Genomic DNA, 23,911 nt, shown 5'->3' with positions numbered 1-23,911 from the left:
AGCCAGCGTCATTTTCCCGAGATTCCACCAAGGCCAACCCAGGCTTTTGGTCTCAGTCGCCGGAGAGCCCCAGACACGCAGAAGCCAAAGGGGACATCTGGAAAGAAACATTCCCATTTCTTTCATAGGGCACCTAGAATCGGAAAATTACACGACTTGCTTAGGGTAAGAAGCCGGAATTCACCACTTTCAAATTGTGCAGCAAAAAGGCATGCGGAGGCGCGGTCCCCTGGGGCACCGACAACTTCTCCTCACCTCCGGCGGCTAGGAGCAGAGGTTGGGGGTCCCCTCTGCGCTCGAGGGCTGTAAGGTCCCGCGAACCCGCGGCTGCTCCTGCTCGAGGAGAGCAATCAAGAAGCTATTGGGCTAGGGAGAGCCCATAGGGGAGACACCCCGAGAGGGAAAATTAGGAAACCTCTGCAAACTGGAGCAAGGGGGATGCTTTCCTTCCTTGGCCAGGGGTGCCGGGAACGCAGCCCTGCTGGGGCCCCTCTTCACCCCTTCCCCGCCTGCCGGGTTTTCTACACCGTGTACTGTTGGCCCTCGTTTGTGATGTTTCTCACTAAAAGTTGTCCTTGAGGCGGATTCGGAAGTCTCCTCAAGCTAGAGAAGGTTTGTGCTTTGACATTATCCTCATCACCCTCTCCATTTTGCCTCTCTGCCTGTCGCATTTCATGAAAATAAGCTCTTAGAAAAGAAAGTCTCTCCGTTGAGGTGGCAGCAAACTCACAGAAATGATGTAAATGGTTGCAGGGCTTTTTTCTTCCTCTCTGCTATTTTTTTTTTTTTTGAGTGAACTGTGAAGATCTGTGAAAATAATATCAGGGTTTTCCGTCAGAATGAGCTTTGCCCTGCATTCAGGCGTAGCATGATCTGACCCGACACCTCCAACCATCTGTGCTATCTATCTGCCTTCTGATTTACCAGAGCTGTACAAGCCACATACAAATTGTACTTGATACTAAAGAAAAGACAGCCGGGCCCAGTCCAGTTCTTGGGCGAACATTCCCATTTGATTCCTTTCTGGGGATGGGACCTCCAAAGATATTTTTCCTGGCGTTTTCGTTGGACTGCCCTCTTCCAATTATTTTCTTCAAACTAAATAAACCCCTATCAAAAGCCCAGGTGATATCGTAGTTACTTTTGACCTAGGTCTCAGAAAACGGTATGATGAGCATGTCAACTGAGAATCAATAAATTTGCCAATTCAACTGCTGGCCCCAAGGCAGAGCCGCCAAGAAGGCCCTTTCTCTCTTCAGGAGCGGTCAGGGCTCAGGGGCTTAAGAAGTGCTTTCTACACCCCCTTCTCTATTGGTGTGGTTCCCCCTTCTCTATTTTACTTTTATTGAATTACTTTTGGGTCCAAAGGCCAAGGTTAGAGTTTCTATCTCCAGCTCAAGAGTTAAACATTCTAACACAGGGTATGGCAAAATTAGCCTGCAAGAAGAGCAAATCGATACTTCTTTTAAAAGGTCTTTGAAACAAGCTTTTAAGTTGCTGTCCTAACCTACCAGTGACTTCTCACTCTAGATGTGGCTGTGGCTATGCTGCACATTTGTTGAAGTCCATTAAGCTGGGGAGATAAAACTGAAAAGTATAAACTTGGGGTTTGCGGCGCCGCTTTTGTTAACGAGTGTTTTACTTCATGGTCAGCACCTGTGTTATCAGGAATGAGAGTGTCCTAGCTCGTATTTTAAATGATATCAGGAGACTTTTGAAGGTGATGGGGGTAGAGTCCAAACTGACCTCTTCTACAGATCCCGGGTCCTGTTCCTTCTGCTTCACATTCGATTAGCACTCGGCTGCTTTCGCAGCCGGCAAGGCATGCAGGGATGGGTGCTGGCAAGAAGAGAGGTGATCCACTTCCCCTCCCTCCCCATTCGTGCTCTCCCTCAAGGTTTTCTGTTTCTACAACTAAACTTGGTGAGTTCTCTTGGAGGATTCTGATTTGACCCAGTCCTCTTTGTCCTCTGGAGCCCTCTTGACCCAGGCAACGCCTCGCCCCAAAGTGGATTTCTGTAGCATCACTGCCTGGGGCGGGGGGCGCTGGGGCAGGGTTGCGGGGGAAGAGAGAGGAACAAGGCTGGGGGTGGTAGTGAAAAGCTGCGGCTCTCGCCCGTCTTTTCCTCCTCCAAGTTCTGCAAAATACTAAATCTACCGGAGAACGGCGGGCGCTGTCGAGAGCGGGGAGGTGCTGAAATGGCCGGGGCGCTCCGGTCGCAGTCTTGATTGGCAGAGCCGGCCAGTGACTGACAGGGGGTCTCCATGGCGCCCGCGCCGCCAATCCGCCCACCCCAGTAGCGGCGCCCGCTAGCTGGCCTGCGTGCCCTAACGGAGCCGAGCCGAACCCGAGCTGCGGAGCCGGCACCTCCTCCAATCCCTTCCGCTCTCTCGCTCCCCGCGGTTGCGCCGCCGCCGCTGCCCCGGCCGTGCGTCCTGGTGGCCCCGAGCCGCTCCACCAAGGAGAGTCTGGCGTACCCGGCAGCGCCCGCGGGCATTTGCTGCGTGTCCCGCTGCGGACTCAGCGCCTCCGCCGCCGCCGTCACTGCCTCGATGTTCCAGCTGCCTATCTTGAATTTCAGTCCCCAGCAAGTGGCCGGGGTATGCGAGACGCTAGAGGAGAGCGGCGACGTGGAGCGCCTAGGTCGCTTCCTCTGGTCGCTGCCTGTGGCCCCTGCGGCCTGCGAGGCGCTCAACAAGAATGAATCCGTGCTGCGCGCGAGAGCCATCGTGGCCTTCCACGGTGGCAACTACCGCGAGCTCTACCATATCCTGGAAAACCACAAGTTCACCAAGGAGTCGCACGCCAAACTGCAGGCGCTGTGGCTCGAAGCGCATTACCAGGAGGCTGAGAAGCTGCGAGGACGGCCCTTGGGGCCGGTGGACAAGTACCGCGTGAGGAAGAAGTTCCCGCTACCGCGCACCATCTGGGATGGCGAACAGAAGACACACTGCTTCAAGGAGCGCACGCGGCACCTGCTTCGGGAATGGTACCTGCAGGACCCATACCCCAACCCCAGCAAAAAGCGTGAGCTCGCCCAGGCAACCGGACTGACCCCTACGCAGGTGGGCAACTGGTTCAAAAACCGCCGACAAAGGGACCGGGCGGCTGCAGCCAAGAACAGGTCGGTACCTAAAGGCCTTCTCTGAGCCTTGAACTCACCAGGGAGGGAGTAGGTGACAGCACCCCCGGCGCCCTTACCCAAGGCCTGGAGACTTGGATTTCGTAGGAATTGGGATGGGATTGAGGTCTTCGGTTTTGAGCCCACTGCGTTCTGGGATCCTGGGTCAGGATTTCCTTCCAGACTTTCGATTCCCCACCCTTTCTTTTTGGTTCTCGGCGCCTGGGGGTCGTTCTAGCAGCTGGTTCCAGTCACCAAACCAAGGCTACATTGAGAGGGAGAAAGAAAGAAAAATTAAAATCCCATAAACAATTACAGACCCCAAGGCCCAAAGCTAATTCTTGTCAGCCTGGGCCCAGGCTCCTATTATTAAGTGAAGCCTGGCTTATTAGCAGTGTGGCAGTTTAGTGTTGTCATTTTTAAAGTCCAGATGCATCCTTCTCTAATGCTTTGAAATTTCTAACTTATGTCTGTAAGAAGTGGAAAGTCGAGTTCTACTCTTCCCTCGTGTGGGCAGCCCTGTCTCAAAACAGCAAACTAGTCGGCAGAGGTTTTTCATTCCCCAACATGTGGCTCTCAATCAGCCAAATATTTTGACCAAGAACCCAGCCTTTCCTCCCAGGTCCAAAGCCTCTGTGCAACCGTCAGGCCGCCCTTCCTGCCGGCCTCCCTTCCTGCCGGCCTCGGGGGCACTCACACAGGCATATGCCCTAGGCAGACGCAGCCTGGGAAAGGTGTCTCCTGTCCCAGAGCCTGACAGCTCCTTGTCACCCACACCTCATTTATCCTGAGAGTGTGGATAAAATGGTCCCAAAGGTGACCAACACCAGGAACGACTTTGCGAGCACAGCATCCCAAAGATTGGGGAGATAGGGAGCCACGAAAGGACTAAGAAGGAGGAGGGGGCAACCGCAGGGCTCCACAGAACAGCCACCGCACGCCTCCTGCCCAGCCTCTGTTGCCTTGTCTCACCCGCTTTAACTGCCCGGGTCTGAGGGAGAGTCTCTGACTTCTGGGCTTAAGGAATGCAGACCGGGGGGTGGGGGTACCGGCGGCTATGTTACACACAGTGACTCGTTTCCTTTCCTTCCCCATAGGCTTCAGCAGCAGGTCCTGTCGCAGGGCCCCGACCGGGCGCTAAGGGCCGAGGAAGAGGGCACGCCCGAGGTGCTGGGCACCGCCGCCAGCCCGGCCGCCAGCCTATCCAGCAAGGCAGCCACTTCTGCCATCTCCATCACGTCCAGCGACAGCGAGTGCGACATCTGAGCTGCCCGCCCAGCACGCTCAGAAACAGAATTTGGTGTAAAAAACGAGACAAACAAAATGAAGGAGAGAGAAAGGACGAGAGACCAAGCAACCCAGCGCTTGCGAATCCAGGTGGCCAGGGACCCGCGGGCTCGGGTTGCCGTGTCCGCCCCGCGGCCTGACCCGCTCCACTGGCACCCTCCGTCTGCTACCACAGGGGCCCGCGGTGAGGCCAGACCCAGCTCCACGTTCTCCTTGCTTTGCTGTTTCCCAAGGATTTTGCTGCAAAGATGCCTCCAGAACCCGAACTGCACGCTGAGAGCCTGCCCTGAATCTCCCGTGGGTATTTCACGTCGAAAGGACGCTGTTACATATGTATAACTTTTGCTTTAAAGTTTTTTTTAACAAAACATATATATGTTGTTTATTTACTTATTTAAAAGACTGCATGGTAGGTTTCTCTGTATCCAGAGAACTTGCTGTTTCTAAAGGTGCAGGGTGAAGCTGATGGGTTCTGTGTGAAGAAGCCAAACAATAAAAACCTGGTGAGCAACCTTTCTTAATTAAGAGAACTGCTCTCAGATTCCTAAAAAGAAAACAGAGGGATCTTTCTCTTGGGACCCCAGGTAGGGGTCCTTGTGCAAATGGTCTCAGAAGAGTCTTCTCTGTATCTTTTGCCTCTTCTGATGTCTCCTGGTATATTTTTAAAACAGCCCAAGGTAGGTCCATAACCACTTCCTTGTCAAATTGTATGCATGTGTGTATGTATGTACATACATATGCGTGCATGTGTGATATATTCAAACCTAGAAATTGGCAACATGATCATCCCCTATAAGGCAACTCCCTGCATCCCCAGCACAGATAACTAACTATGGCTTGTCCACTTGATACTCACTCAGCTTTCAGGAACAATTTTGGAAGCCAAACTCTGGAACTCAATAGTGAGTTCTATTTTATAAAAATACAAGACTATTCCAACAGACGCTCTGCAATGAGAAAGGTTTTCCATCTCCTTTGAGGCCCCCCCACCCATACAAAAGCAGTAGGTACCCATAATCATGCAAGTGAGCACATACTACATTTAGTATTGAACTTGTACTAAAATAAGACAAAATAAGATAGGAGAGATTGTAATAACTAGACTAGCATCTTCTCAACGCAGAAGCAGGTTTTAATCAAATGCATTGTTTTCAACAAAACTGATACTGAGATGGGGGAAAGGATGTAATCATGTTCCATAGTGAGGTCAAATAGAAGGCTGCAGAGAAAGGACTGGCATTTAAAAAATCTGATCGTTGTATTGAACATGAAACAAGTTATCTAGAGCCTCGTTGTCCTGTAATGGCCTCTATTTAAAATATCAAATATTCTCAGGATTAAATTTGTCCTCCCAAAGTGTGCAGGTGCACACAGGCACATAGACACACATACCAAAAACAAAACAAAACAAAACAAACCACCTACTGTCATAGCACTAAATGCTACTACATTTAGTAAAAGTAAATGCTACCTGGAAGAGTCTCTAAGCTTTTTCCTAGTGAAATGGATTGCATATTATAAAATTTGACATTGATCTTTAAATCACTTGAGCTGAACTTCCTCCTGGAGCACCCGCCCTCACTTCCGCCATTGGACTTCTTTCAATTTGCCTCTCTGTCCTTAGCAGATGCTCTTTGGTTCAGAAGCCTGCTAAATTATTTGGGCAGAAGTGCCAATGTGCAAACCAAACAAAAATAAGTGAAGTCATGGAATACAAAAAGCAGTCAAATGGCAAGATATATGGGGAAAGCCCAGGACATGAATAAGGGCTGATTTTTAGTTTCTAAATCACTTAAACAGATTTGGCCTCATTTGGGCTTTATAAATGGTTGTCTTTTTATACCGGGGCCCTTATCCAGAGAATTGTTGACAATCAAAACTCTCTTGCACAAGAGCTCTACATGGAAGGAGTGGGGAAGTCTTTGTGATCAAGCTGGTGTTCTTCCGGAAAGCAACCAAATGCCCTTCTGTGGGTCCTGAAAGGCTAGGATGGTAGAGCTTCCTCAAGGCTCTATTTTATTTCCTAGAGCCCCTGGTACTTCCTAGAATGCCAAGAAGCAGGACCGGGACTCCAAAGAGAAGGGAGGCATCTAGACTACAAAATTTAAAGAGGCATTCACTCTCAAGGTCAAGCAAGTGCACAGCATCTGGGAGTGAGTACCTCCTCAAATTTTGCACTCTAGGTGCCTCCCTTGCCTCACCCTAGTCCTGAATCTGCTAAGGAGTATCGCACTTCAACGAAAAATCAACAGATTTCCAGTCTTGTTCCCCAGTCAGACTCCATCCTAACTACACAGCTGTCTAGACCAGCATTTGGAGAAAATAGCTGGCAAATTTTATCTCTTAAGCTGATGCTTCCAGGTCTAAGAGGTATGGAAAAGGACTAATTAGCAGAACGATGTCAAGGAATTTAAGATTCTAAGAATCCTACTCCACTCGGCAGTTCAAATGATGCCTAAAAGCAGAAGGAAGTGTCCATTCTGCATTCTCAAGGGGAAGAAAAGGGGGGGTAACATAACATAAACATAGTTCTTAGCAAGAACTAAACTTTCTTTTTACAAATAATTTTTAAATAATGCTTAATTGTGTGGCAAAAAAGAGAAGGCCAAACAGTGATGGAGGATTTTTCTTCCTGCTTTGGTGAAAGCCTTTAAAGTACATCTAATTTGCTTAAAGTAACATGCTGCCTAAGGGTTACATTATAAAGTAACTATTCTGTTTCATCAATTTGTTGATTTATTTATATAATTTCACTTTAGCATCTTAAGAGGTGACACATTATTTAAAAGATTTTTTAAAATGTTTATCTGAAACCTGGTGGCACCTAACTATGAATAATCATTCTTTGTGAATAATCAATTCATTGATGATTACTTGTTGGAAATTGGTCCGAATCTTCACACAGATTTACTTTATTTTAATTGGTCCAAATCTTCCCATGGACAGGTATTGTAAAGTTTTTCGTTTTCTTTTTAAGATATTTTTTCCTTATCAGCTTTATCCTGGTCTAGAAAGGGTTTTGTTGTTGTTGTTGTTGTTGTTTTTAATTCCAGTTACTAGCAGTGCTGAAGGTTTCTGAATCTGGAGAAATACTTATGATGATGGGTTTCTTTTCTTTCTTTTCTTAAAATTCTTTTCCTATAACAATTTCCCCAAAAGCAGTTACTGCAGCACAGTAGAAGGAAGCTGCATTTTTACATTTCAACAGATCTGACCAGTGTGAGGATTCAACCCTCAGCCCCAGCTCGGGCTCCTTTACGGGTAATAAATATTTCAACCACCCGCCAGTTAAACCGAAAGAGCGACAGCTCCTGCGCCCCAAATGCCGCAGTTCCTCTGTCCTCCACTTTAATGACCCACTCGGCTTCCACGGCCTCCCTCGTACCCCATCCCACCCCCACTCCCCGCGCCGCCTTTCCCAACACCAGTTTGTTTATAAAAATCTGGGAGGGAGGGGATGAGAGGCTGGGGATGGGGGAGGACTTGCTCTTTGTTTACATTAAACAAATGACAGGCAAAGAGCTCAAGCAAAATCTTCCTTGACCTCGTTCCTTCTCCCCAATTTTAACAAAAAGGAAAAAAAATATTGTATCCAACGACAGAGTGAATGGGGCGGGAGGAGAAAAGAAGCAGCTTTTCGCTCTATTCAGCCAGGACGCGGGAGCGCCGACGATTTCCGCTCCTATTGTGAGGCGGGGCCGGGGGTCGGCGGTGAATGGGGGGGTGGTCCGCCGAGCGGCCCGCGGGGCTGTCAGGCGGCTCAGCGTAATCAGGGCTAATGACGGTAGTCGGGCGCTCCGCGGGACAATGCGCGGGGCCGCGGGGTTTTGTCGGTCTGAATGGCTAATAGGTTTGCCTGGGGGCTGCGACGGGGGCGGTGTCAGGAGGAGGAGGCGGCGAGGGGAGAAAGAGTCATTGTCCACGCACTGGCCCGGGCGCCGAGGCGCGTCCCTCTGCCGCGCAGCCGCCCCCATGCCTGGAGCAGCCGACGGGAAGGCCGCGGCGGGGAGGCCCCCTGGAGGCCTGGTGGGAAATGGCGGCCGGAGCTGTGGGCGCGTGGGTCTCCTAGGGGCGCAGCCTGGAGCGAGGAAGTGGAGCCCGAACTTTGCTCCCCAGGAGAAGCCTAGAGTGGGCCCGCAGTACCCGGTAAGGTGGGCCCTTCCTCCAGGCTCCGGATCGCGACTCTGTGAGGTGACAACTCTACACACCCACCTTTTCCGTCCGGCGCCCTGGGAGCTCTCAGACGTGTAGGCCTCGAGCCACTCCTATTGTTAGACTGCCTGACATACAGATCGTAGAAAGAAACCTCTCAAAATCGGGGGATGGGGAAGAATTAAATAAAAACCGAGGTGAGGGGAAAAACACCCACAGGTGCACTCTGGCAGCAGCTGAGGCGCTCGCCCGCCCTCGAGCCTCTGACAGCGCGGCGGTTCGTGAGCCTAGAGCGGAAGGAGGCGGCGAGCGCCGCAGAACTGTCGCGCGGGTCTGGGCCTGCGCAAGTTGCTGCCACGTGCGTCGGGCCCCTGCGCAAGAGACCTGCGCAGGCGGGCTGCGAGCGTCGGACCTGGACACGCTGCCCAGAGCAGCTTGGCGTGGCCGGGGAGGGGAGTAGAATTTGCCGCCGTCTCTTGGCGGCTCCGAGCAGGGACGGGAGAGCAGGGGTGCTCCAGGCTCAGGAAACGGAATTTGCGCACCCGGCAGATCCACAGGGTCAGCCGTCGGGGCGGGGACCCAGAGCAGGGCTCCCTGAGAACCAAATGTCCGCGACCGCACGATTAAACTCTGGCAAGCCGCCACCGGAGCCCCCTTCTTTTGCAAACTTGGCCGCTTTCGTTTCAGCTCTTAGAAATCTCCTCAGGCTAGATTCTGCCTCGCAGCCCTACTTGCTAGGATTTATAGTTCCAATCTTCTTTAGACGTACCCTACCGTGAGGGATCGAACTCCTTGTCTGGAGAAAAAGGGGTGTAAGGGTGATCCCAGGGCAGAACAAGCAGTTTCACGCCTCAGTGCCTCTCTTCTAGCTGTTTCCGCTTGCCCAGTGGTTTCCTCTGCCCAGAACGTCGCCCGATGGCAACCTGTCAATCCATCAGTCCTGCCCCTCCTCAAAGGAGTCTTTCTTGAATCATTGGGCTCCCCACAGAGACTTTTCCACTTCCTTTTTAATGCTACCGCCGTACCTTATCTAAACGTCTGTTTTAAAGTTCATAATAGATTTGTGCATTTATTTATCTGTATGTTGGACTCACCCATACCCCTCCCCACCAGAGTGTAAGCTCCTTAAGGGCAAGGACTGAATCTTACTCATCTGTATATTCCCAGCGCCTCGCCTAAGTAGTAGGTGCTCAATAAATACATATATATATATATATTTGGTTTCTGTCCTTGGTTCCAGAAACGGTTTCAGAGCAATAAAGGTGAAACAGGTGTCTTTTTTTTTTTTTTTGGCTGCGTTGGCTCTTCGTTGCTATGCGGGCTTTCTCTAGCTGCAGCGAGTGGTAGGCTACTCTTCCTTGCCGTGTGCTGGCTTCTCATTGCAGTGGCTTCTATTGTTGCAGAGCACCGGCTCTAGGTGCCCAGGCTTCAGTAGTTGTGGCACGCGGGCTTAGTTGCTCCGTGGCATGCGGGATCTTCCCCGACCAGGGCTGGGCCGTGTCCCCTGCATTGGCAGGTGCATTCTTAACCACTGCGCCACCAGGGAAGCCCTCAATAAATATTTTTAAATTGAATGAATTAATAGATCTTCCTTGAAGCCCTCTGTGTTCTGATTTAATGGAGGAGTTTTGGCAGCTCTGTACTCATTTGAACAGCAAAGATGACTTATATTGATGGGACCCAAAGTTCACTTGAATCCTCCCAGCTCAGGTTAATGGCTCGTACCTACTTCTCAGGTTCTCTGGGATGATTCTCCCTTTAGACATACAGTTTTTCAGAATCCTGTGGTTTTGGGTTCATAACATGAACATTATCTTCTCACAAACATATTTTCCCAAATAGAAAGGTACAAGTCATTCCCTTAGGTTTTGAAAATTCTAGCTGTTACACTCTCCGAACCCTGTAGAATATAATTCCTAATAGTTTTTGTCCATGATGATAGAAGTTTCCCCTTCCAAAATAACACCTCCCTTCAGACGAGGTGTCCAGTTTTGAAAGTGTGTTGGCATTCCACCCCATGCTTAGGCTAACCTGGGGAATGAGGTAGGGGGCAGAGTTTTCATTAAAATCGTAAATCACAAAAGCCTTGTGAATAACTACTGGCTACCAAACTCATCTCAATTTTAAAATTTAATGGAAAGAAGCAAGTGAACTGTGTGTAATTTTGAATTCTGATAAAATATATATAAAGCTGCCAAGAGGAAAGTCATTTTAGCCTGGTACTGTCAATCTGCAACCTGAGAATGTTGGTTTCCTGTTTGTTTGTTTGTTTGTTTTTTCCTGGATGAAGAGATTAATCTTGAATTTTCTAGCATGAAATCAAATATCTGAGTTCAGGTGGTACATTTTTTTTTCTGTATAAATATATTTTTTAACATCTTTATTGGAGTATAATTGCTTTACAGTGTTGTGAGGTGGTGCATATTAAATTGATATATGAAAAGCGTGGTTAGTGGTAAACTAGTTTATGTGCATCTCATTTTCAGATATTTTAAATTCCTAATAAAGATTTGTCCATTTAAATCATATTTTGTTTAAATTAAGCACCATTTAAAGCATATTCTAGGGGACTTCCCTGGAGGTCCAGTGGTTAAGACTTCGCCTTCCAATGCAGGGTGTGTGGGTTCGATCCCTGGTCAGGGAGCTAAGATCCCACATGTCTCATGGCCAAAAGACCAAAATGTAAAACAGAAGCAATATTGTAACAAATTCAATAAAGACTTTAAAAATGGTCCACATCAAAAAATATATATAAAGCATATTCTATTTCATTGGATATATTCTTGATTTTCCATAAATTCATGATAAAGTATATATTTCAACAAAAGACCTATGTGTATATACTAGACATCTGATCTATAAAACTATTTTTGCAGGCAGTTGTGACTGAGCTGGATTCATCAATTTAAAAGACAAGAGGGCTTCCCTGGTGGTGCAGTGGTTGAGAATCTGCCTGCCAATGCAGGGGACACGGGTTCGAGCCATGGTCTGGGAAGATCCCACATGCCGTGGAGCAACTAGGCCCGTGTGCCACAACTACTGAACCTGCGCGTCTGGAGCTTGTGCTCCGCAAAAAGAGAGGCCACGACAGTGAGAGGCCCGGGCACTGCAATGAAGAGTGGCCCCCGCTCACCACAACTAGAGAAAGCCCACACACAGAAACGAAGACCCAACACAGCCATAAATAAATAAATAAATAAATAAACAGACAAGCAAATAGGAAAACTAGACTGTAAGCAGGATGTAGCAATGAGCTGGTACCTGAGGAGGGTGGAATCAAACACACCTTGCTTAAAATACCAAATCGCTGTGAATGTGGGCAAGTCACTCAGTTCTTTAAGCCTTGGTTTTTACTTTTGCAAAAAGCGGTTAACAATATCTGGAGATATTGTCTATAAATTCACTGAACACCTGTTATATGTATGGTTCTGTGCTAGATGTCTGGGATAACGTATTTAAAGCACCTAGCACAGGGCTTCCCTGGTGGCGCAGTGGTTGAGAGTTCGCGTGCCGATGCAGGCGTCACAGGTTTGTGCCCCGGTCCGGGAAGATCCCACATGCCGCGGAGCGGCTGGGCCCGTAAGCCGTGGCCGCTGGGCCTGCGCGTCCGGAGCCTGTGCTCCGCAACGGGAGAAGCCACAACAGTGAGAGGCCCGCGTACTGCAAAAAAAAAAAAAAAAAAAAAAAGCACCTAGCACAGAACCACACATATAATAGGTGTTGAGTGAATGGAACTTCTCCTTTCCCATTTTTCCTGGTTAAATGCCAGGGCAAAGAAATAGGCTATACAACTCCCCTTAAACTTGTTTTTTAAATAGATGTCATCTACATCTTTGGAATATTGTTGAATTTAGATGCTAAATGCTGTCCTTAGTATCAGAAGCAGCTCGGCTCACCACACTCAGCAGGGAGAACCTAGCATGTTGGTTTTCCAACAGTGGTAATGAATGGGCTTAGGCTAACACACCATCATTCTTTCCTAGGCGTTTTACTCTGCTTTGGGCTGCTTGTCATCTATGTGAAACTCTCCAAAAGATCCTGCCCCATCCTGCAAGTCAGGATAACCCCAAATGTAACGTTTGATCCTGAAAAGATAACATAACGTCTTGGAGAAAAGGCAAGGTGCATTTCTTTGAGGAGGAAGCAGAGATCCCACTTTATTTACATTTGTATGCTCTTAGAGCTAATAATAAAGTCCTTTCACCAGCATCATCTCATTTCCTCACAAGAACCCTGTATGGTAAGTCAGCAGATATGGTGATTCCCACCTTCCAGATAAGAAAGCTGGGGCTCACATTGCTTGCTCAAAGTCACTGGACGGGGGAAGAATCCAGATTTTGTAGGACTTGAAATTAACACAGTTTGGAGAGGAGGATACTCTTTAAGATAAAGGATACCAGATTGTGAGTAAAAAATTGTATATAAGAAAAGAAGTGACAACAATTACAAAATTTTTAAACCTGGCAAATACAACAAACATCACAAAATTCAAACACTAACAAAATCATTTTATTAATTAACTGTCGTATAAACCTCTAGAATAGTTTTTCCCTAATTTTTTTCCTCTGTTATGTTCTTTGATTGCTTCTCTTTTTTTTAAATGATTTTTTAAAAATTTATTTAGTTATTTTTGGCTGCATTGGGTCTTTGTTGCTATGCGCAGGCTTTCTCTAGTTGCGGTGAGCGGGGGCTACTCTTTGTTGCAGTGTGCAGGCTTCTCATTGCTGTGGCTTCTCTTGTTGCAGAGCACGGGCTCTATCTAGGCACACAGGCTTCAACAGCTGTAGGACGGAGGCTCAGAAGTTGTGGCTCCTGGGCTCTAGAGTACAGGCTCAGTAGTCATGGTGCACGGGCTTAGCTGCTCCACGGCATGTGGGATCTTCCCAGACCACAGCTCGAACCCATGTCTCCTGCATTAGCAGGATTCTTAACCACTGCGCCACCAGGGAAGTCCCCGTTTCCTTCTTTATATGACAACAATTTTATAGTACAATCTCAAATAGAAAGATAATTCAGTCTTTCCTGTAGTATGGGTTGATTTCAATGGTTTTTTTTAATTATTTATGGTTTAGAAAGGTTTCTTTCAGCTTCATAGCTCATGATTGGTAATGCCATATACAATTTGGTATTAAGTTTGGGAAGGCCTCTATGAAGTTTCTGTCATATATGAGCAGTAAGGTTTCATGATATTTCAAGTTTCCTTGAACAGTGACCCACCTTAAATAATCTTTGCATTGGTAACACTCATTAACCAGTTTGTGATCATAGGCCTTAAACATTCATGTTGTGACACATAAAGCAGCACAGTGGGTAATAGGAATATTCCTGCAAGATATCCTTGCACTGAAGCAGCTAGCAATAACCTAGCAATACACAAAAGTGACAGCAAACCATAACAATTTATACTACTAAATCCAAACTACCTGCATCTCCAACTCAACTTCCCTTTAGCTACTGGATCACAAAGATGACTGTAATTACTCAGGTGCCACCCAGCACTTAGGGGAAATATGACAAAGAGAAAATAAGAGGGGAAAGAGACTATGGTCTATTGTAGTTACATCATCTTATTTTGCTAATTTTTTTAAAATGCATGATCATGGGAACAGATTGCTAGAATCCCTCCCAGGGCCTTGAAAGGGGCATGTGCAGGTGAGGTATCTTGAAACCCAAGCATCATTTGCTTCAAGGTAATTCTGCCTCTGCACATGCCCAGTGAGAGTTTGACAAAAAGAGGTTTTCTGACTCCAAGTTCAGTACTCTTTTCTATTATCTGGGACAAAATTGTATTTTCCAAGAAAGTTTTGACAAGGTTCTACTCAAAAGCTGTCTTTAAAAATGATCCATTGATGGAGGAAGGGAGAGCTTAAGATTGCAAATGGAAAGCTGACCTTGGGTAGAATTGAAGTAGACAGGTTACCCCTTAGAACCTGGTTACCTTTCCTTTTGGGGGCGTCTTCACCTTGCCTTTTTACAGGTGCTGCATCCCAAACTGTCAAAAACTCTTCAGGGTTATTCACTCTCCCTTTATCAAAATCTATTTTCAGTTGTCACCAAAAAATCAGATAAACCAATTCACATCAACACACAAATAGCTGCTAAAAGCTTAATGAATTACTTACAGATGGGGCCCTGGGAGGGTACTTACCAACTGCCAGGAGATAATCCTTTAATTTAATAACCCCAAATCACTAATGGTAGCAATTCAGACATCACTCATAGGCCAGTAGAAAATTAGTTTTGGTTGGAAGAGAGCCAGGAACACTTCAAGTCATTCCATGGAAGCAGATGACTGCTTTTGGGGTCAGATAATGCCAATATCAAAAATAAAATGAAAAGAAACTTGTTGGTTCCCCAGCTTTCCCCTCAAGTTGCACTCCCTTCCTTATTATTCCCTTCACCACCAAACTTCATGAGAGAGTAGCCTACATTCTTTGCCTCCAATTTTAAAATTATACTTCAATCTTCTGCAGTCTGGCTTTTACTTGCACCATTCCATCAAAACTGTTCCATCAAAGGTCACTCTACTTGGTCCTCAAACAACTCAGCCTGTTGATTTTCAACACTGTTGAGCATCCCTTCCTCCTAAATGGGGCCAGGATTCGGTTGAGGAAAGCAGCCTGCCTAAAGTACAAAATTTAACAGCCACTCACTCACTCAGAGTTTTACAAGTTCAGGATTGGCATCTGAGAGCTAGTACCTCCTTAAATTTTGCACCAGAGATGCCTCACTTCCCTCATACTAGTCTCAGTCCTGCTTCTGAAACATTAACTGAGCTTCTCACCATACTCAAAGCACAGCCTGTAATTTTTCTGCCTTCATGCCTTTGCTCATGCTAGAGAGGTAAATGAACCTCCATGCTTTGTACCTGCACTGCACCCTTCCTACCTTCCTCTGGTAGCAGCACTCTTAGAGCACTGCTCCCCAATTCAGTGTGTTTCTAGTGGGGCTGCCAAACACAGGACCTCCCTCCCCAACTCACATTGGGGTATAATCACCAAGTTGGACAAGTTCTTTCCCAAAATTTCTGAATTGGAAGCAAAGGGGCAACTGTCTCTTTACTCTTGGATTGAGACCAGTAAGGATATGGTGCCAAAGTTATCGGCAACCATACCACCTGTTGCAAGAAGGAGCCTCGAGGAGAAGAAGCACTATGGAGGGAGGAGAGACAGAAAAGGTTAACTTAATCAAGTCTTTGTATGCTGTTGACACTGATGCTAGCTCCGGCCTTGTCTTTTCTAGTTTTGTTTACAGAAGCTAATATGTTACCTTCCTACTTTTTCTTTCTTTAAGTTCCTGTCACTTTTTTTTGCAGGGGGGGTGGATATAGTTGCTTTACAATGCTGTGTTAGTTTCTGCTGTACAACAAAGTGAATCAGCTATATGTATACATATATCCCCCCCTCCCTCTTGGCCCTCCCTCCCAACACCCTCCATCCCACCCATCTAGGTCACCACAGAGCACTGAGCTGTGCTCCCTGCACTATACAGCAGGTTCCCACTAGCTATCTGTTTTACACATGGTGGTGTATATACGTCAATCACAATCTCCCAATTCATCCCCCCTTCCCCCCGCCCTGTTTCCACACGTCTGTTCTCTACACCTGTGTCTTTATTCCTGCCTTGCAAATAGGTTCATCCATACCATTTTTCTAGATTCCACATATATGCATTAATATATGATATTTGTTTTTCTCTTTCTAACTTCACTCTGTATGAGAGACTCTAGGTCCATCCACATCTCTACAAATGACCCAATTTGGTTCTTTTTGTTCTTGCTTTTCTCTCATTCCATCTCCACAGGTACACAGACTCAAAATTTCATGGCTCAGCTCAAAGGCCATTTTCTTCCCAGAGCTTTCCTTGATCCATAGGATTTGACTAATCTCTTCCTTTTCTGAACTGCTGTGGCATTTCATATGTCTCTCATGGTTATTTAGCTTTATGTCTTATATCTCCTACTATACTATATGTTCTTCAAAGGCAAGATCCATAATCGTTGAATCCTGAGAACTAAGTACAGGATCTTTTGACACAGCAGGAAATCAGTAGATTTTTGTTGAAGGGATGAATTAAATAGATGAATGAACATAACAAGGGGATATACGGAATCTCTATGTTTCATTTCAGGAAATTTCAGTCTGAATAATAAGTTCTAAAAAAGTACTTTTTTCCAAAAGAAAAATAAAAGAAAGAATGGCTCACTGATTTCTAGGGAAAAATGGTGAATGTTAAAGGGTGCCAGTGGTTTTTAAAAGATGAGTGAGGGCTTCCCTGGTGGCGTAGTGGTTGGGAGTCTGCCTGCCGATGCAGGGGACATGGGTTCGTGCCCTGGTCCGGGAGGATCTCACATGCCGCGGAGCGGCTGGGTCCGTGAGCCATGGCCGCTGAGCCTGTGCGTCCGGAGCCTGTGCTCCGCAGTGGGAGAGGCCACAACAGTGAGAGGCCCGCGTACCACAAAAAATAAAAAATAAAAAAAAAATAAAAAATTATGAAAAAAAAAAAAAAAAAAAAGATGAGTGAGACCTAAATTTATATTTATTCATATATGAATAAATAAACTCTTAGATGATACACAAGAAACTGTAAAGTGATTTCAAATTGGGGGGTGCAACTGAGCAGATGGGGTTCACAGATAAAAGGGAGACTTTTCACTGTATACTTTAATTTTTTAACCAGGTGATTCATTGTTTATTCAAGGATAATTAAAACTAAATGAATAAAATAAACTCTAAATAAAGTGGTTTTGTTATAGCGATCATTTGCCTACAACATGAAAGGAAGAACCTTCTTTCCTAATGTAATATGCATGAAGTGCTAGCACCATGCTCTGGTTTAAAAAGTGCAACAGATCAAATAATTTATATAGAAATGAAGATGATGTGCTCTGGACAACTCTGTTAGAGGTCTCAATAAATGGAGTAAACAGCCCTGGTGATGATAATGACACTAATGTTGAAGCTAAACACAAAATGTTCAAATAAAATTGTTTCACACAAAAAATAAAAGATAACGGAGATAGCTAGTGGGAAGCAGCCGCATGGCACAGGGAGATCAACTCGGTGCTTTGTGACCACCTAACGGAGATAGCTAGTGGGAAGCAGCCGCATGGCACAGGGAGATCAACTCGGTGCTTTGTGACCACCTAGAGGGGTGGGATAGGGAGGGTGGGAGGGAGGGAGATGCAAAAGGGAAGAGATATGGGGATATATGTATATGTATAACTGATTCACTTTGTTATAAAGCAGAAACTAATACACCATTGTAAAGCAATTATACTCCAATAAAGATGTTAAAAACAAAAACAAAAACAGAGAACACAAAATTCTCCATCTACCGATTAGTGTTTTTCTTCCCAGTAAAAAAAAAGCTCTTAAAACCTATTAAGATTTACACTTTCAGATAGGTGAATTTGGTTGTATGTAAATTATACATCAATAAAGCTGATTTTAAAAACGTAAAACATAAAATGTTAGATTGAAAGGGACCTTAGAGATTTTATCTAGTCATCCCCAATCTTTATCCAAGGACTCCTTCTATTTTGCTTTTAATCATGGATCCCCATATCTTGAAAGATTCTGTGACCTAAATGAAATCATATAAACCACTGTGATGGATAATGCTAATAAACAATAAAGTTAAGTAGGTTTATGGACAAAAAAAAAAAGGTCTTAATCTTATTCCGCTAGTTTAAAAGTCAGATCTTTGGACATAGAATATACCTACATGCTAATTTTAAATTAGCTAAATAACATTCCTATTAGCTAAAGGAAGTGGTGTGGTATTTGATTTATCATATCTTAACTAGCAAACTTATATAATAATAATATCTTAACTTGTATAAATCAGAAATCCCATTCCTCTAGTGAGGAAGTACTTTCCCTGTTAACACCCAGTGGTATCACTAACACTATTATAGATATGCAAACTGGTCAGAAATTCATTCACTCATTCAGTCATCCTGTAATCATCCATCTAATCGTTCAACATGTATTGGGCATATAGTGTCGTGCAAGGCACTTTAAGGTTTCTACCCACACTAAAAATTTCTCCATCTTTTAACAGCTTAACTAATTATCAGTAAATGACCAATAGGTAGAGATCAGAAAGGAGCACTTAGCCACATTAAATGACTTCATATTTCTACATCTTAATGAATTACATTCGTGGACCCAGAAGGAACTTGCTGAGGTGGTCTCTGAATCAAGAAATCTTAGAGAATCAGTGGACAATGGGAGAGGTGCCAGAATCCTAGAATGGGAAGATAATCTCCTTATCTCAGAAAGAGGGGAAAGGGTAGATTTTAGAAACCATAGATTGAGCCGTAGTTCTCTAACTGCAGGGAGGACCACAGTGCCTGCCACAAGTACCATCCTAAGTCAACATTTTTATTCTGCACTTGAATGAAGGTTTAAAAAAGAAGTCATATTTTTGAACTGAACAGAATTATAACCAAAAGCAGTAATTAATATGATGGATGATAAAAACAAAATTCAAGATGATCTTACTGGATCATTGGGGGAAAGCTATCAAGATAAACTTTAATAGGTCTATCTCAAATTTCCAGGCTTTAACAACCTATAACTACAAAATAAGGTCACAGCTCATAGTCCCACTAAATCTGGAAGTTACAATGGACCCTGCTGACTCAATTGAAGGAAACTACTGGAAAGTTCTCCAGATTGTGTTACAGGTGTGCTGTTGTTTTCCTGCTATGGCCACCTCCTACTACCACATGAAAGTACCACTCCACCAGCACAGCTGTTCCCAGTTATGATCCCCCCCACTGTAACTTCCTCTCTGGATTCAAGGAAGAGGGTATTGTTCTCCCTTTTGCATCTCCATCTATGTAGGATAGACACGCCACTAAAATCCCTGAAGCACAGCTAATGTGAAGCCACAACTTCTGAATAAAATTGTACTTAAGGGCTAGAGAATAACAGAAAGGAAGTATGAGGAAGGAAGTACAGTTGCTACTAGAAGTGACTATTATCAGAGCCCATGGACTGGGCCATTGCTTAGGGTTTTTGTAGGGCTCCTGGCCTGGCTCTACCTGCTGGGACCATCCATTCACTGGGAGTTCGTTGACATCTCTACCACTAAGAATTCAAGCTACACTTTCCCCAAAAAGCCCAGAGAGAGGAAAAAGTTGACCCTACCCCACCTCTCAGTCTAATCAGCACAGTTAAAGGTAGCTGATGAGTTTAGTCCTCCATAGCATTCAACTATGCCACCTAGTGAGATGTGGTTTGGGAGGTGTCAGTGTCAGTCAGTACAGTAAATAAAAGAGTAAGCTCCAATATTGGGATCCATGGGTCCCAGCCTAGATAAAACAATAGCAAAAGGTCTCTAGGAGACACCGAGAGCCAAAGGAGAAAAAAAATCCATAGTTCAGAGGGGAACATAGAGGCACAATGAAAGCACCAGAAGAGGTTCATTAGCTATTTCTCAGGACAGTTTATGTCTAGGGATTGGCCTTCCAAGTCCAAAGTCAGAGAAAGAAACTGAGTATAGGAGAACATCATATCCCAAAGGCTACCTACCCAGGCAGAGCAGTGCAAGACCTCAGGACAAAGCCAATAGAAGGAATCAGGACTTCTTAGTGAAGTGGTTGATTCCAGGGCTGGGGCAGGATGAACCTGGATAATCTTGTGGTACCAGAAAACAAGGAAGTTTTCAAAAAAGGATGGGGCAAGTCAAAGGATGCAGGAGCCAGCCCAAAGGCACCCTACAATGGCCAAATGTGAAACAATTTGAGCAACTAAATAAAATAATGATAGTATTAGATTATAAACCATAAAATAAATATCCATGAGTCCATACCAATATAAATAACTGAGTAAATAAATAAATGGAGAAGAGAGGGCAGCTCTTCCTTATAGAAGAATTCTAATAAACAAATGTAGAGATAATAAGATATACAAAGTCCTTATTAGGCAAATACTGCAGTATTTATTATTTATACTGAATATTTATTGCAGACAAGATCCACCTATGGAGGCAAAAATCAATGGGCAAAACTTTTAGGAGAAACAGGATATTAGCCTACTCTCAAAATAACTAAGATAGTTATCAATTACAAAAGGGAAAATGGGAACTTTTCAGTGAAGAAACCCAACATGACCAACTTAACCAAGTGATCAAAGTTAACATCATCAATAATGAGACAAATCAACATCATGTACCTCTGTCATGATGCCCTGAGAAGGACGTAAGATGACTTGTATATTTTCTTTGCCAAAAATGCATAACCCCAGCATGAGAAAACACTAGACAAACCCAAACTGAGAGATACTCTACAAACTAAACAGTACTCTTCAAAAGTGCGAAGGTTGGGCTTCCCTGGTGGCGCAGTGGTTAAGAATCTGCCTTCCAATGCAGGGGACACAGGTTCGAGCCCTGGTCCGGGAAGATCCCACATGTCTCAGAGCAACTAAGCCCATGCACCAAAACCACTGAACCTGCACTCTAGGGCCCGTGAGCCACAACTACTGAGCCCATGTGCCACAACTACTGAAGCCCGTGTGCCTAGAGCCTGTGCTCCACAACAAGAGAAGCCACCACAATGAGAAGCCCATGTGCCACAGCTAGAGAAAGCCCTTGCACAGCAACAAAGACCCAACACAGCCAAAAATAATTTTTTTTAAAAAGTGCCAAAGTTATGAGAGACTAAAGAATGTCACAGATTATCAGAGACCAAATGCAGAGGTCAGAGAATAAGGTCAGAGACCTTATTCTTTTAAGAAATAAATCCAAAGAAGTAAAAAGTAGTAAGGCTTTTGATTTGTAACTTAGGTAGTTTCCTTCGCAGCTAACCAAAGGGCCAAGAGGAAATACTACACTTTAAAGTATCTCAGATTCAAAAAACTGTCTGATGGAACTGACTCCTCCTCTTTGCAGGACCTCTGGGCAATTTTACAGGCTTTGGGTTACAAATCTGTTTATCTACCTACTGTCACTACCACTCCAGTGAACAGACACAGTTCTTCCTCAACTAGTGAAGTAATCAACAATGACTAGACTCAATAACTGTAAAGTCACGATAAAGAGCTATCCATAAAAGCCATAGAACACTTTCCAGTTGTAGTAACTTGTGTGATTTCCTATCCATACATCCCTCCTTCACACCTGTGACTCCTGGTACTTGTGGGACTTCACACCTGAAAATTTTATCGGGACTCATGGTCCTATTGCCTCCACTCCCTTCAGCTCCAAGACTTTTACTCTCTCCACCATAGGCTCTGAAGAGCTCTAGTTCAGCACTAATGGAATAGACATCAAGCCAGGCTGCTTTCCATCTCATACCTCAGATTTGGTACCTGGAGTTTGACTGTGCTTCTAAAATTAAGCCCTTGCCTTTCCCTTTCTAGTATCTTAAATGCTTATCTCGATAATTTGCCCAATCTCCCAGTTTCTATACTTTACCTTGATCTTTACCTCCCCATGCCAGCCTTTATTCTCATTCCCCATCCCCACCCATATTATTTGAATACTGTCCCTTGAACCCCAGTCCTGGAGATGGAGCCCTGTTACTGGTCACCAATTCTCTTTGATGCTGAGTACCTATAAGCCATTCTCTGCCTACCTGCACTTCTTCGCACTGCCCACAGCAAAGTATACTCTTAGCTACAGCCTTGCCCTGTGAGTGTGTCATCCCAACTGTACACCACAGTCCCAGCCCTAGCCCCATAGCCTTCTCTTTCTCAAATAATTTCATGTCTTAAGGAGAACAACATATTCCATATGTATCTTACTTTTGTATTTCTCAAAACTGTGTTCAAAGTAAGTGCTCTAGTCATTGCTCTTCTACGAGTCAAGAGCATTAGCAAATAACAAAACTCTATGGCCCAAAAGAACATCAAAATTTGGATAATAGTGCTCCCATTAAGGAATAATTCAAGTAATTAAATCTAAAACGTTCAAACTCAATCTCACACACACAGTCTTCTCCAGTTTTCTTCTGACCAGATGCTATAGAATTATACCCAATTGACAAATATCTTCTAGAATAGTGCTACTCAAGGGTGGCCCCTGAACATTGCTAGAAGTACGGAATCTCAGTCCCCCAACTCAAACCTACTGAATTGGAAGCTACTTTAATAAAATCTCCAAGTGGATTTGGTGGAGCTGCTAATCACAGTGTCTTTCCCCCCCATCACACCACGGAGGGGCAGGCCTATAAGCCAGGCTGAGCTGATCGCAGGACTACAGCCCCATGGAAACAGTGATTTGTCCAGGCGGCCAGTCTGGCAAGTAATCAACCCAGAGCAATTAATAGTCATGAAATTTTCCAAATTGGGGGCCAAGGGACAGTTTTCTCTCTCCCTTTGGAGCCCGAGCTGTAGAGCAATGACACCTGCATTGCCAGAGGCCATCTTTCTGCCTTGGGGGGAATGCCACATACAATGGAAAAGCAAGAAACTAAGCAGAAAGGAGAGACAGATAAGGAAACAGAATCAAATTGTTTGAGACCCCAGATCCAGGTATACCCACAGGCAGATGTTCCTCAGATATTCCTCAGTTATGTAAACAGGTTAAAAATCTCTTTTTCACTTAAACTAGTTTGAATTAGGCTTCTTTCACTTGCACCCAGGCTTCTTGACTAAGGCACAGCTCATATATTTGAAGTTTGCTATAATATTTTCTGTTATTTTTTATTAGTCTAATCAGCTTATTTTTCTTAATCTTTTTTTTCTCCATGGATTTTCTAAGTTGACAACCATTTGGGGGTTTTTGAGGGCTACTATCAGATCTCCAGACTCCTAGCTGTTTTCCTGATAGCTTATTTATTCTACCGTCCCTTGGGAACCACCCCCCCCCCAACCTCCTAAGAACCCTTTAGAGAGAAACTCTTTCTTATCAAAACTGACATTTGTGGGTTTTTTCCTCTCTGCTTGGTGATGTCTCTGAATATTTTTCAACTCATATATGAATACTTAGTCAAGAGGACAATAGATTGGCCTATTTACGAGCAGATTCTGAGAACACTTAATGGAAGCTCCATGCATTAATTCTACAAGAAGAGCCACTGGATGCATTGTAATAATGACGATAGATCTAAATGGTTACAGTGCTTTGCTTTTGAAAACACTGAGTGCATCATGGCCATTTTAAAAGATTGCTTCAGCTCAGATCATTTGGTAAAGCTAAAGCAAAGGAGAAGAAATATTTGCCTTAGAGAACCAATTCTAACTAGTTACAGGGCAAATGTGAACCATCACATTTATCCACTTATCCTTGGAATCTAGAGGCAATAAATGTGTATATAGGGAAACAGAAGGAGATAATCTAAAATCATTTTTTTTTAAGTCTTGAAGGGATGTGGCCGTTATAACATGGTGAAGTCCTTT

The 23,911-nt window shown here is 44.8% G+C and overlaps 1 protein-coding gene across 1 annotated transcript; it reads left to right on the top strand.

Annotated features, from left to right (window-relative positions):
* Positions 1-2,475: 2,475 nt before the first annotated feature.
* SIX6 (SIX homeobox 6) lies at positions 2,476-4,388 on the top strand. The gene is made up of 2 exons (XM_059059703.2): positions 2,476-3,125; positions 4,220-4,388. Exons 1-2 carry the CDS (start codon positions 2,554-2,556, stop codon positions 4,386-4,388), a joined length of 741 nt encoding a protein of 246 aa, XP_058915686.1. The 5' UTR covers positions 2,476-2,553.
* The last annotated feature ends 19,523 nt before the right edge of the window (positions 4,389-23,911 follow it).

The sequence above is a fragment of the Kogia breviceps genome, chromosome 3 (assembly GCF_026419965.1).
Source record: "Kogia breviceps isolate mKogBre1 chromosome 3, mKogBre1 haplotype 1, whole genome shotgun sequence".
NCBI classification, from domain to species: Eukaryota; Metazoa; Chordata; class Mammalia; order Artiodactyla; family Physeteridae; genus Kogia; species Kogia breviceps.
The sequence above is the reverse complement of the archived record's forward strand: the minus strand, read 5'-3'. Positions and strand labels throughout refer to the sequence as shown.